Source organism: Salvia miltiorrhiza, chromosome 1 (assembly GCF_028751815.1).
Source record: "Salvia miltiorrhiza cultivar Shanhuang (shh) chromosome 1, IMPLAD_Smil_shh, whole genome shotgun sequence".
In the NCBI taxonomy this organism is placed as follows: Eukaryota; Viridiplantae; Streptophyta; class Magnoliopsida; order Lamiales; family Lamiaceae; genus Salvia; species Salvia miltiorrhiza.
This window is the reverse complement of record NC_080387.1, coordinates 53,216,757-53,230,566: the sequence shown is the minus strand read 5'-3', so window position 1 is coordinate 53,230,566 and position 13,810 is coordinate 53,216,757. Positions and strand designations below refer to the sequence as shown.

The window sequence follows — 13,810 nt, the reverse complement described above, 5'->3', positions numbered from 1 at the left end:
GTTTCTTCGGAAATGACGATGAAGCGCAGTCCGTTGATAAGACATTTCTCCTCTAACTAAGAGGCCGGGGGTTCGAGTCACCTAAAAGGCTAGAGTGTGAGTGTGTTTTTTCTTTCTTTAAGTGTAACAATTTTTTTTTTTAAAAGTGTTTCTTCGGAAATCAGCACATATTATATTATATGCTTAATTGTTAAGAAGACATTGTTAAGAAGATTGCTTTGATATTTCTAGCCCTAAGCTAAGTGTAACATAGCTCTATATCATTATGTCTCTCATAATTGGTACCCCTGGTACCAACATTGCTTTTTAATTATTTACTTTTCTGATAAAAAAAAAATATAGTATATCATTATGTCTCTCGTCAAATATAATCCAACGACAATCAAATGTGAATTTTTATAAATGAAAGCAGGATATGTTTTTCCTGCAATAACGAAATCCAAATAAGATGGAACTATAATCCATCGAATATACTCCATAAGAAGATTTGTCAATAACTTGCACAACTTCTCAATAGTTCCTGCAATAATACAAACTAGACCAACTCCAAATAAGACTATAAACTACGCTTAGGCGAGACTCGATGTGATGCCTCAGCTTTGCAGATTTTGGACAAGGCCTCATTGGCGGACAAAATGAAACACTACCTAAAGAGGCAACACCAGTTTTTTCTAATCTCATGACGAGCAGTCACAACAAGAATACGAACACGAACATGCTTCCAAATGTCACAATTCACAGCAGAAAAGCAATACAAGGCTAAAATCTACAAGAGTGATTAAATAAGCTGGATATCTGTATATAATGAGCATACCAGTTCCTCAATCATCAGCTTAAAGCTTCAACGCCTTTGGCCCTCCACATGTATCTCCGAGTGATGTGTTCTTCGCCAATCTCATCATAATAAGGCCTAATAAATTTGTCCAAAAAATTATCATCTGTAAAAGAAGTAACAGTAGAAAGACACGGCCACTTTGCAATCAGATTCCTACTTTCCAGAAGCCACAGAATTTGCAGCCGCGGCTCAAGCCTCTTCTCTATACTGCACCCGAGTGCTGACGGGCAAGTGACAATGCTGGACATATCGTACTTCCCGGTAGCAACCAGAAGCTCTATCACATTCTTAATTTTATTTCCAGAAGTCGAAAAGACTGTTGGTTGCTTCCTAAGAATCAGGAACATGTCATTATCAGAAAATCCCAGATCGCGGAGAGTTTGCAACTTGACCTCCCACATCCTCTTACTCTTAAGAGCAAATAAACCAACACAAAAAATGAAATTGATAGAAGCCTTAGATGCCCCAATTTGTATGGCCTTGTCTACAGATTTCCTCATAATATGTGGCTTCACCAAGAAACATTTGGGCTGAAGAAAGAGAAAGTGTTGGATACGCTCCATAGGTATACCGCAGCTCTTGAGGATTTCCACATTCGGCATTAAGGATTTCTCCAAATCCGCTCTCAAAAACCAGGCAAATCTTTTTAAAAGTCGGACCACATCATGACCAGGTTCAAGGACATCCTGGAGCTTGGATATTGAAGGAATGATCCTATTCTTCGTGCTTGATTGTAAAATACAAATATCCTTGGAAATTATATTGGCTATCTCCTCGGGAGAAAGGCCCAAGTCTTGGAATACCTTGAATTTGAATCTGATGCGCTCAATTCTAGACCCTAGAATCGCAGGATAAAAGATGACGATTTTCTCGAGCTGAGTAGTCGTAAAGCTATTCTCTTTAAAGAAGGATAGTACTGAATCGGCTATTTTAGGGCTTCTAGATTTGGGGGAACGTGATGCAGCTAGTGAAGCCGATTCGGGAGAGAAGTGGTGTTTGTTAACCAATACATCGTAGATTCTAGGGCTAGGGATTTGTCTTTCCACTTTTGAAGTGGAGAAGAATTGGAATGCGGGAAAGAAATGAAGATTTGAGTTGCAGAGAAATGAATTAGTGTTCAGATATAAGCAGAAGAGATTCTTGCGTGCAATTGCAATTGCAATTGCAATCATGTTGATTGATATAAATAGAATTTGTGTACGGAAATGAAAGGGACTTGCCTGCAAAATCGAAGGACTCAAAGCTTGTCGATTGAGGGTTTTTGAACCAGCGGCGTCGCCATGGCAGGAGGAAGCTTAGCTTCGAGAGTCCAACAGATTCATTTTTGCTTAATTTAGGATTTTTGTAATACTAAACATAAAATTTAGGGAAAATTGCACCTAAATACACAAACTTTGTCGAAAATCCATATTTGACGTGAAGTTAGGAATTTACATTTTAATACACCAATTTAAGAAGTTGTTCAATTTTGACACATTTTTCAATTCCGGCGACCGGCATTCTGACGTGGACGCCGGAATGCCAATGTCGCAGCCACGTCACACACACACACACACTCCACTCTCTCTCTCTCACACCCCACTCTCTCTCTCTCTCTCTATACACGTCAGCCACTTCCCCCTCCCCAGAACCGCGGCGCCCCCGCCACCTCCACCAACCAAACCAACCGGATTTCCCTCACCTCCACCATAACCACCAAAAACGCCATATCCACCGTCACCAAATCTCCACCACCATCGTTTTTTTTGGTTTGCACAGATTTGCAGATCTAGGGTCTGTGCTTGGCCGTGAGCGGCGGCGGCGGCGGCGTGACTCAGGATCGAGGGAGTACAGGCACGGAGGCAGCGAGGATCTGCTGTTGATGTCGGAGGTCAGAGAGAGCAGAGTCGATTTTGGGCTACGGGTGGTGGGGGAAGTGGCGGCGGGTGCGACGCGGTTCTGAGGAGGGGGAGGGTCCGACTGGGGGAGGGAGGGTTTGCGGCTGAGGCCCTGTGGGGCTCGACGGCGGCAGTGCGACGCGGTTCTTGGGAGGGGGAAGTGGCTGACGGCGGGAGGCTGGGCTCGGCGGCGGCGGCGGTGCGATACGGTTCTGGAGAGGGGGAGGGTCCGACTGGGGGACGGGGGGGAAGGTGACGTGTATAGAGAGAGAGAGAGAGTGTGGGGTGTGAGAGAGAAAGAGTGGAGTGTGTGTGTGTGTGTGACGTGGTGATGATGTGGCATTCCGGCGTTCACGTCAGAATGCCGGTCGCCGGAATTGAAAAATGTGTCAAAATTGAACAAGTTCTTAAATTGGTGTATTAAAATGTAAATTCCTAACTTCGCGTCAAATATGGATTTTCGGCAAAGTTTGTGTATTTAGATGCAATTTTCCCTAAAATTTACTCCATTCGATAAGTATTTTTATGTTACCGAGGAGTTGTGGTCCAAATAGTAAATTTAAGAGTATATTACATTTTTCACTTTTGTCCGTGTATCACTTTTATGTTTGGATATGAGTTACTCCTTCTGTCCCAATAAAAGTGGCCACATTTCCTTTTTGGGTGTCCCATTAAAAGTGGCTACTTTCTAAAAATGACAAAAGTTTACTTTAATTAGGTCAACAATTACTCACTAATTTGGTCAACAATTGTAGGCCACTTTCTAAAAATGCCAAAATTACTCACTAATTTGGTCAACAATTGTAGGCCACTTTCTAAAAATTACTCACTAATTTTGGTGGGTCACACTCAATTAAAACATAACAATCCCTTTCTTAATCTCCGCGCCCAAAAAAAAGTGGCCATTTTTATTGGGACGGAGGGAGTAACTTTTTTCTTTTAATCCCAACCAATTATTTTTACAACCTTAGAATCACTCGTTTCTGTTCAACACATTAATTATCAACTTTTTCTTAAAACTCACACCGTTCCACATGTGATACATTTTTATGGGATGAAGGTAGTATGAGGTTATTAATTTAAGTCACTGTGTGTATATTTTCACTAACGATTACTATATTTTTCATTGGATATATACTCCCTCCATTCCATTATTCATTGCTTGTATTCCTTTTTGAACCGTCCCACATAACATGACATGTTTCCTCTTTTGGACATAATTAAAACTTAATTAAAAACTTAATTACACTAATTATTTACACCTAAACCCTATTTTGTTTTCATTCTCTCTTTCTTCTCCACCGCCTCCATTTCTTCTCCCACATTTCTTCTCTCGCATTTCTTCTCCACCACTTCCCTAGGTCGGACGACGAGCAGCCGCAGGCACTAGGCACACCACCAACCACCTCATGATCTCACTAGCACCGTCCCCCTCTTCTTTCTCTCGATTTCATAGAACTCCTAAATCTTCAATTTTTTTTTTTTAAATCCCAAGCTTTTTGCTTACCTCTCACCCGCCACCGCCTTCCTGCGGCGAAGTCGCCGCCACCAGCCACCGTCGGCAACCACAATAGCCGCGCCGACACCTTCTCCATTCTATCATGCTAAGACCGACTGTTACAAGAGGCTGTCGCTGAACTTTCTCTCAACTCTGGCTGATGGCCAGTATTATAAATCGTCGTCGCCTGGTCTGCCTCCTCCACCCTCCACTTGCGCACCGCTTCCACGACCTCCACCCTCACGATTCCTCGAGTAATTTTGAAACCCACGAGTAATTGTTGTATATGTTGAGATTTTCTGCTGAAGATTCATAGGATTTGTAAAAGAAATTAGTAGATTATTGTAATTTTTGCTACGTTTTCTGCTTGAGTGTTCCATGTTTTGCTGAGATTTTCGCCGCTGCCTCCAATTTAATTTTTGTAATTTTGTTCTTAGTTTCTGCGTGAGATTCATAGGATTTGCGAAGATTGTTGGTTTAATTTGCAATTTGTGGAATACTTGGGAAAATCATATGACATTTGTGGAATACTTGGGAATAATTGAAATATTTGTTGGTTTAATTTGTAGTTTTTGATCTCCTTAAACAATTCATTAAACTCTTCCATTTCCCTAATTTTAGTTTCTTAATCCTCGTGCCGAAAAGGCACGTGCCATGAATAATGGAACGGAGGGAGTATAATTTAATTTTAGGTTTCACTATAATCTAATTCGAACTAACTTCGTTAATTAATTGTAATGTACATTCAATTATGTATCTTATATCTCAGAAAAACATTCTCGATCGGCAAACAACGTTTTTTAAACGGACAAGTTTACGATTGAACTTACATTAAAATACAAAATTGTTAATATTTTTGCAGCGATGGCAAAGATAAAATTGGATGTTTATCAACTTTTTAACTTGAAATTATGAAAGACATTTACTTAAAGGTAAAATTCATTTTTAAATTCATATTTTTGGGGCTACAGTAATTTAATTATTATTTGTGAGGGATATAATTTGAATACTAGTCTATTGTTTAGCATGGATTTTGGCCTGAGAAAGTAATATGATTTCAAAATATTAAATTCTTGCGTTTGGTTAAATTTTTATCAGTCAAGGAAAGTAATAAAAATCCTGAAAACGAGGAAAGTAGTGCAACTTTCCAGAATTCTTATTCCTTAGTTTTTCTTAGGTATTTTTTTTCCTCATTCTCAGGATTCTTACTTATTTTTATTTAATAGGTATTTAATGTTTTGCATTATTATTATTATTATTATTATTATTATTATTATTATTATTATTATTATTATTATTATTATTATTATTATTATTATTATTGGTGTTTAACGAAACCAACACCTAAACTACGGAATGAAAGGCATAAACTATACCTAGTAAAGTTGATCGGAAAGGATGAAGTAACAATCGGAGAATCGAGCACGAGAGCAAAATATAACTGTAGTATTCAAGAGCAAATGATAGCGTAATTGTCATACACGAGCACGGGGCCTATTTATAGATTACAATTGAGGGTAAAAAGGTAAAATCGATGCTAGTGCATGCGTTTGACATGATTGAAGGGTATATTAGGAATTTCATTTTCACGCGGGAAAATCCTCCGCGTCTTTGCCGATCCTTCTGAAAGAGGCGATCTCTCTGGCACGGATGACTTCCCTGGCGTGGAGGACTTCTCTGACGTGGATGACTTCTCTGGCGTGGAGGACTTCTCTGACGTGGATGACTTCTCTGGCGTGGAGGACTTCTCTGGCGATGGTGACTTCTCTGATGGGGATGACTTCTCTGATAAGGGTGACCTCTCTGATGGAATTGACTTCTCTGGTGAGTGTATCTCTTCTACCATATTCGTCCCGCCAGTGGGGTCGATTCCTCTGATTTGTATTCTTTCCCTACTCTGCACATATTACTCCTCATCAATTATTATTATTATTATTATTATTATTATTATTATTATTTAATTCATTAGTTAGTTTATAATTTATTTTAAGCAAATTATAATTTAATTCTTAGAACTATGAATCATACTTTATTGAAAAAATCTTAATTTAATTTTTTAAAACTACAAATCATCTTTTTGTACATTATTATTATTACTATTATAAACAAATCTTGATTAAATTTTAGAGCTATGAATCACACTTTATTATTATTATTATTATTATTATTATTATTATTATTATTATTATTATTATTATTATTATGTAAGAAAATTTGAATTTAATTTTAGAATTATAAATTATGTAATTAACCTTAATAATGTACTTTGTTGTTACTAAAAAATTAATTAGAGAAATTTATTATAAAGATTAAATTACAGTTTAATTCTTATATATATTGATTAATTATATTTATTTAATGATACAAATCCATAATCCTAACAATTATTTTTGGTATTTCCAAACACTGGATAATGAATCTATTAGAATTCATTTTCCACGGAATCATTCTCCTGGGAATAACCATCTTAATTCACGTTACTTTCCTGGCAACATAAAGGTAAAATAGTGTGTTTATTAATAAATTTATTATTTTATTAATGAAGTGGCTACTACTAATAGCAAGTTGATTATGTTTAGAATCATCCAAAGTAAGCTAGCCCCCCTTTATATAGTTTTACCGGAGTATTATAACTATAGCATTCATGTTATCACAAAAAACAATACCATTGTTTTTTTTGGTTCATCTTAAATAAAGTAACACCGTATCAAATTCCAAATACATCTAGCTTTGTAGGTATAATAAGAAAAGGAAAAAGAGCAAGACCGAATACATTTTTGTGTGAACGGTTACTCTATGTGCAGTAGAACAGGTAAATAAAATATATGGTAAAGTATTTTAAATATGATAATAACAAAATAGATTTAAAATTAATCGAACTATAAGAATAAAATGATAAATTAATTTATAGTATTATTTTCATTTATCAATCTCATCACCCAAAATAAATGCCCAACCTCAACAACTCTTCTTTTGTTTCCACTTCATTTTATTCAAGCGACCACTTAGAGCATCTACATCGCGCGTCCTTCTCCCTGGGTCGATCTGTATCGTCGTCGCCTCGCCTCGCCTGCGCGGGAGACACACCTTGTGTCGACGCCGGGTCTCTACAATGTAACGGGTCGATGGCAGAAGTTGAGAGATCCAAGCGCTACACGCGCATGGTTTAATTAAAAAAAATAAAACAAACCTTTTTTATTTATGAGATCAGTTCCAGAGAAGCGAAACTTGGGGAAGAAACGAAACTTGAGAGAGAGGAAAAAAATTGGGGAAGAAAGAGATAGTGGGGTTGAGTAAATAACTTTTTTTTTAGTGTTTTCACCTAATTTTTAATTATTGTAATATTTATAATTTAAAATCTTATATTTTATTTTAATTATTGTAATGTTGAATTTTAATTTTAATGAAAATTTAGAATTTTAAAATAAAAGTGTAGAATTGGAGATTTTGTGGAAATGAAGATTTAAAGCATCAAGCTAAGACACAAGAGTTGGTGCTTAGGTGGAGACCACCATTTAAGCATCAACCTAAGACACAAGGGTTGTGGATGCTCTTAACACACAGATACATATACATGATTAGGATTAAAATTACAAATCGTTTGCACTTAATTAATATATGAATAACTACATTGAATCTATTAACTATTTATAATTTCATGGTCTTGGATTCGAACCACATAAAAGGCGCAATTACATGATCACAAAAGTGCAATTACTGTATAAGATAAGTACAAGGTTTGTAATTTTTACGAAAAATTAAGTTTTTACTATAACACAATCGTATATATGTAGGTATAATGCCGTGGTCGAAAACCTAAGTAGAAGCAACAACCAACTTCCCACAATCAAAGTCAGCCATTCTCACGAAGGGCTCAACGGTAAACTTAGACAAAAACATCTTCCTAAAGAAGCTCACCACTTTGTTATCACTCTCTTGCAACTTACCAACAACATAAGCTGCGCTCACAAGACTAAAGCTTCTCCACCTCCTCTCCTTCCCATACCTCTCCAACCCCTTTGCCATCTTCGCGCAATCCTCCTCGTCTCCCTCCTCCGACAGAGCTCCGCCCAGGCACCTTGCAAGAACCACCGCGTCCTCAATAGCCGAGCACCCACCTTGACCTAGATCCGGGGTCATCGGATGCAGGGCGTCCCCGGCCACACACACTCCGTTCCTCACAATGTCTCCGAACAAAATGTTCCACGGCGACCTAAACTTCAGATGCGCGGACGAGATGTTGGCTAGCTCGGTCCTCTCCACCACATCCAACACATGTTTACGAGCGCTGCCGATTTTGCTGATCACAAACTGCTTCATTTTTGAGGGATCGCGCTCGCTCTCATCATCTGCGCCAAACCAAAAACATGATTGTTCACAAACTTGTTTTCTGACTATTGTTTGCATTATAATGTCTAGGGTCGTGTCTTGTATCTTCAAGTTTTAACGTTTTTTAGAAAATGTCGCTGACTTTTAGCGTTTTGTATTCGAAAACCTTCAACCTTTGGAATAATTTCATTTATATCACACTTTACAGAATCCCGACGACAAAATCATGAGTCACCTTGACAGACACTTAGATGGGTTTTCTTTCCACCTCACTTACTAAACGATGTCATTTAAAATAAAAGAAACACAGAATCACACTCTAAGTTCTAAAAATGGTTTGATAGAGAGAGAGAGAGAGAGAGAGAGAGCAGAACTCAGCCGAGCAACCATTCAGCCTTCAAAACTTAGAGTGAGATTAGACGGATGTTTTGATTTAATTTTATCTTTTCGGTGAAATAATGCCATGGAGTGAGTGAGTGGGAAAAAATTCCACTTAAGAATTTGGAAAGTGATTCATCATTCCGTCATTAGATTCTTCAAACACGGGACATAAGTCAATTTTTGCTAAAAAATTGACTTATGTGAATGAAAAAACATTAGCGAAGGATTTTTATTCTTTTCTGAAATACACTAAAGTTTGGAACACAAAACATAATAAACCCGAATGTAAACGACCAACTAAGTCGAACAAATTATTTGACTTACATTTGAATAGTGATGGAGTGAAAGTGCAGAACCAGTATATGTCATTGTCATCACAAGGAACAAAACCGATGCGCACGCCTCCACCAAAGTAGGCATACATCTTGGGCTCTAAGTTGTGGCCGTCTGGATACACGACGTAGCCTCTGATCGCTGCTCGTGCAGCGCTAACCGGACTCTTGAGGCCCAGCCATTGCGCCACCATTGAGTTCACTCCATCACATCCCAGCAATACCTAGCGTTAAGGATTAGTTTAGAAAAATAAAAATAGTATAGGCTGATCTATTATTTACTAAGGAACTTTGGAATATCCCAAGATGTTTGATAATTTCTACCAATTGAGCTAATCTTTGCTCGATTCATATCATATTGAAAGAATAGTAGTGAAGAAATCCTAGTAATGAAGATAGATAATACTTAATCATATATCTTATCGATCACAAACTCAACTTTTTTTTTCTTTTACCTTAGTTCTGAAAATAGAGCCATCTGAAAGATGCACTAATTTGAAGTTACCAGATTCCTCAATGCAAACAATCTTGGAAGAGTATCTCACACTCCCTTGTGGCAATTCTCTCTCTAGAAGCTCTAGTAAGTCTATCCTTCTCACACATCTCTTCTCAAACTTGCCTCTACATGTAACCACAGATAAACAAATATAGATTATAGATCATTTACCATCTGCAGCAAATAAAAAAAGGTGTAATTGGACCTAAATACACAAACTTTCATCCAATTATGATTTGTATATGAGCTAAATAATTTATTTTTATACACAAACTTTCAATTGTTTTGAGTTTTCACATTATTGTCAATTTCCGACGAATTAATTTTATTGGGGCTAGTAGAAGTAGCGTCTAACTACGTCGTTTAGTACATCGACCATTTAAGCCATATAGACATTTCAGACGTTCATTTCAACATTAAAATTTGGACAATGTGCAATTAACCCCAAGGCCAGGGTAATGATTTTATATATATATATATATATATATATATCAACAATCCACTTAAGGGAGTTTACTTTGGAAGATTAGCCTTAATAAATAAAAATAGTAAGCCTATCATTCAAGCTAGTTTTGTTTGATTTTTATCTCATGTAAAGGGCGGAATTGGAGATATCCTACTCTTGAGCATAAAAAAACTCAATCCTGCATATAATCAATCATGCAAAGTAAACGCGCGTTTACTTTGAAGGATTAAGCTTGATAGATAAAAATAGTAAGGCTAGTCACTTGTTTCACTTTGATGGATTGCAACTTTTGTAATATCTCAAGGCCCTTGATTATTTTTATTCTTGAGCTAGTTTTGCTTGATTCTTATCCCATAAAAATGGTGGGATTAAAGATATCTAACTCTTGAGGATAAAAATATTCAATCCTACATATGATCAATCATGCAAAGTAAACGCCCCTTACAATTTGAAATCTGTCTCAACGCCTTGCTTTGGACTAGAAGAGGTGGAATCCAAGCTACCGACTTTGAAACTAACAGAAATCCAATCAGAAAATTAATTAATCAGCAAAAGAATTGAAAACTTGAAACGACATGATATTACTCAAATTGGAGCTGCGAATACCCTTGAATTGGGAGAGAATTGGCTCTCATGGCGTCGCCGATTCCGACTGCATCTAGAGCTATCCACGCGTTCGTCCATAAAGTTAGGGCGAACCCTGTGGTTCTCAATCCATCCGACGCCTCCAAAACCAGGCTCCGAATCCCCAACCTTCACGCAATCATTTCGTCAAACAGTTGGGGTGCATGAAAACGCAATTTGTTCAAGGAGGTACCTGTGGAGTCCGAGAGCTGTGGTGAGGCCAGCTATGCCGCCTCCGACTATCAAAATATCTTGCTCGTGGATCGCGGGTTCCATTTGGCTCTTCGTTGCCGAGAATCGGAGCGTGATGAAGAAGAGAAGTGGAAGTTTTGGATGAATGTGTGTTCTGTTTTTATAGTGAAGGATGGTTTATGTAGTGATTAAGTTATTGAACTTCCAAACTCTTTTTGTTTTTGTCTAAACTTTGAAAAATGGTATCAACTATAGGAAATCAAAAGATTCAAATTCCCAATAAAATATAGCCATAAAAATAAAAAATTTGTTCAACAAGTGACAGACACCTAGCTATGTCTCATATTCGTGCTAATTCAATGCATTCACTAGTGTTGGGCTCAAAAAAATAAAATGCATTCACTAGTGTTACCCCTAGTGGGGTACCCTAACTCTGCTTTTATTTTATTTTTGCAAGATCTTTGCACAAATTTTCTATTTTAATATACCCTTCTACATCAATACTTGATACTAATTCAATCTCTGTTTGACAGAACTTACCGATTTTTTTTCAATTTTGCACTATTTGACATAACCCTTTTAATATCCCTATTGCATTTAGAGCAGTAGTATGGCCAGCTACGCCGCCACCAACTGTATAAAAATCCTGTTCATGCCTCAATTTGTCTCATCCTAGTGTTGGATTAGGATTAGGATTAATGTATGATTTTGACTTCTCAATAGTTCCCGCAAAAACGAAACAAATACAAAACCCAAATAAATTGGAACTATAGGCGAGACTTGATCTGATGCCTCATTGGCGGACGCAACACAGATTTTTTCTAACGATAACAAGAATGCGAATGCGAACACGAACATGCTTCAAAATGTCACAATTCTCAGCAGGAAATCAAGAAGAGTGATTAAATATATATTGAGCATACCAGTTCCTCAAGCAGCTGCTAAAAGCTTCACCTCCTTTGGCCCTCGACATGTACCTCCGAGTGATGTGTTCTTCGCCAATCTCATCGTAATAAGGCCTAATAAATTTGTCAAAGAAAAGATCATCTCTGAATGTAGCAACACTATTAAGACTCGGCTACTTTGCAATCAGATTCCTACTATCCACAAGTCTCAGAATCTGCAGCCGCGGCTCAAGCCTCTTTTCGATGCTGCACCCGAGCACTGACGGGCAAGTGACAATGCTGGACATATTGTACTTGCTGGTAGCAACCAGAAGATCTATCACATTCTTAATTTTATTTCCAGAAACCGCAAAAACTGTTGGTTGCTTCCTAAGAATCACGTGCATGTCATTATCAGAAAATCCCAAATTGCGGAGACTTTGCCACTTCACTTCCCACATCTTCTTACTCTTAAGGGCAAATAAATCAACAAGAAAAATGAAATTGATAGAAGCCTTAGATGCCCCAATTTCTATGGCCTTGTCTACAGATTTCCTCATAATATGAGGCTTCACCAAGAAGCATCTCGGCCGAATATAGAGGAAGTGCTGGATACGCTCCATAGGTATACCGCAGCTCTTGAGGATTTCCACATTCAGCATTAAGGATTCATCCAAATCTGTTGTCAAAAACCAGGCAGATCTTTTCAAAAGTCTGGCCACTTCATGACCAGATTCGAGGAAATCTTTGAGCTTGGATAATGAAGGAATGATCCTATTCTTCGTGCTTGAACGTAACATCGAAATATGACTGAAAATTATTTGGGCAATCTCCTAGGGAGAAAGGCCCAAGTCTTGGGATACGTTGAGTTTGAATCTGATGCGCTCAATTCTAAACCCTAGAATCGGAGGATAATAGATGACGATTTTCTCGAGCTGAGTAGTCGTAAAGCTATTCTCTTTGAAGAAGGATAGTACTGAATCGGCTCTTTTAGGGCATCTAGATTTGGGGGAACGTGATGCAGCTAGTGAAGCCGATTCGGGAGAGAAGTGGTGTTTGTTGACCAATACATCGTAGATTTTAAGGTTAGGGGTTTGTCTTTCCACTTTCGAAGTGGAGAAGAAGTGGAATGCGGGAAAGAAACGAAGATTTGAGTTGCTGAGAAATGAATTAGGGTTCAAACGTAAACAGGAGAGGTTATTGCGTGCAATTGCAATCATGTTGATTGATATAGATAGAATTTGGGTTCGGAAATGAAAGGGACTTGCCTGCAAAATCAAAGGACTCAAAGCTTGTCGATCGAGGGGTTTTGAGCAAGCGCTGTTGCCATGGCAGAGAGGGAAGAAGCTTAGTTTCGATAGTCCATGGCACTGAATAAACGAATTAGGGACCCCTTTTTTTTCCTAAAATTTTGAGAGTTCTTAAATATTATTACAATTTTTTCACAATTTAAATTTCAGTTAACTGAATCTGACATGGCGCTGACCTGTTAGCATTTTAATCAAAATTTGAGAGTTTACTCATTTCGTCTCGTTACAAATGTCTCATTACTTTTTGACACGGAGATTAAGAAATATGTAGAAAATAGATAAAGTGAATTAATGAAAATTATATTAGATATAGAAAGATAATATAATGAGACATTTATAATGAGATATCTCATTATAAAAAGGACATTTTTGTAATGAGATGGAGGGAGTATGATTTATCATAATTTGAATTTCAATTAAAAATAAACCTGACATCTATTATATAATAGGATTAAGCCTTAACCTATGTGGCATATCTAAAATCTCATCATTTCAAAATTTACCATATATAATCTTCATCATTTATTAATTAATTAACTATTACATTCTATATAAAGATTCATTAATTATAATAAATATAATTAAT

The 13,810-nt window shown here is 37.3% G+C and overlaps 4 protein-coding genes across 4 annotated transcripts in view; all 4 read right to left on the bottom strand.

Annotated features, from left to right (window-relative positions):
- The window catches only part of LOC130992384 (T-complex protein 1 subunit beta-like), a 629,300-nt gene that overhangs the window by 434,089 nt on the left and 181,401 nt on the right, over positions 1–13,810 (bottom strand). The gene's annotated exons all lie outside the window — the stretch shown is intronic.
- LOC130992889 (uncharacterized) lies at positions 369–2,174 on the bottom strand. Its single transcript, XM_057917651.1, has 2 exons — positions 993–2,174; positions 369–910 (listed from the first exon to the last, which is right to left on the bottom strand). Exons 1-2 carry the CDS (start codon positions 2,005–2,007, stop codon positions 834–836), a joined length of 1,092 nt encoding a protein of 363 aa, XP_057773634.1. The 5' UTR covers positions 2,008–2,174; the 3' UTR covers positions 369–833.
- Positions 7,956–12,719, bottom strand: LOC130992751 (monooxygenase 2-like). Its single transcript, XM_057917500.1, has 7 exons — positions 11,954–12,719; positions 11,032–11,184; positions 10,821–10,967; positions 10,660–10,728; positions 9,708–9,873; positions 9,245–9,476; positions 7,956–8,559 (listed from the first exon to the last, which is right to left on the bottom strand). Exons 2-7 carry the CDS (start codon positions 11,112–11,114, stop codon positions 8,027–8,029), a joined length of 1,230 nt encoding a protein of 409 aa, XP_057773483.1. The 5' UTR covers positions 11,115–11,184; positions 11,954–12,719; the 3' UTR covers positions 7,956–8,026.
- On the bottom strand, positions 12,109–12,714 carry LOC131009935 (uncharacterized). Its single transcript, XM_057937336.1, has one exon. It carries the CDS (start codon positions 12,712–12,714, stop codon positions 12,109–12,111), a length of 606 nt encoding a protein of 201 aa, XP_057793319.1.

Bases quoted from the DNA above. Each gene is read 5' to 3' on its own strand.
- LOC130992751 (XM_057917500.1), bottom strand. From the start codon at position 11,114: ATGGAACCCGCGATCCACGAGCAAGATATTTTGATAGTCGGAGGCGGC. The intron at 10,729-10,820 runs GTATTCGCAGCT...GATTTCTGTTAG, and splicing joins AATTCTCTCCCAATTCAAGG to TTTCAAAGTCGGTAGCTTGG. The intron at 9,477-9,707 runs GTAAAAGAAAAA...CCTTAACGCTAG, and splicing joins GCTCTATTTTCAGAACTAAG to GTATTGCTGGGATGTGATGG.
- LOC130992889 (XM_057917651.1), bottom strand. From the start codon at position 2,007: ATGATTGCAATTGCAATTGCAATTGCACGCAAGAATCTCTTCTGCTTA. The intron at 911-992 runs GTAGGAATCTGA...CAAATTTATTAG, and splicing joins AATTCTGTGGCTTCTGGAAA to GCCTTATTATGATGAGATTG.
- LOC131009935 (XM_057937336.1), bottom strand. From the start codon at position 12,714: ATGTTACGTTCAAGCACGAAGAATAGGATCATTCCTTCATTATCCAAG.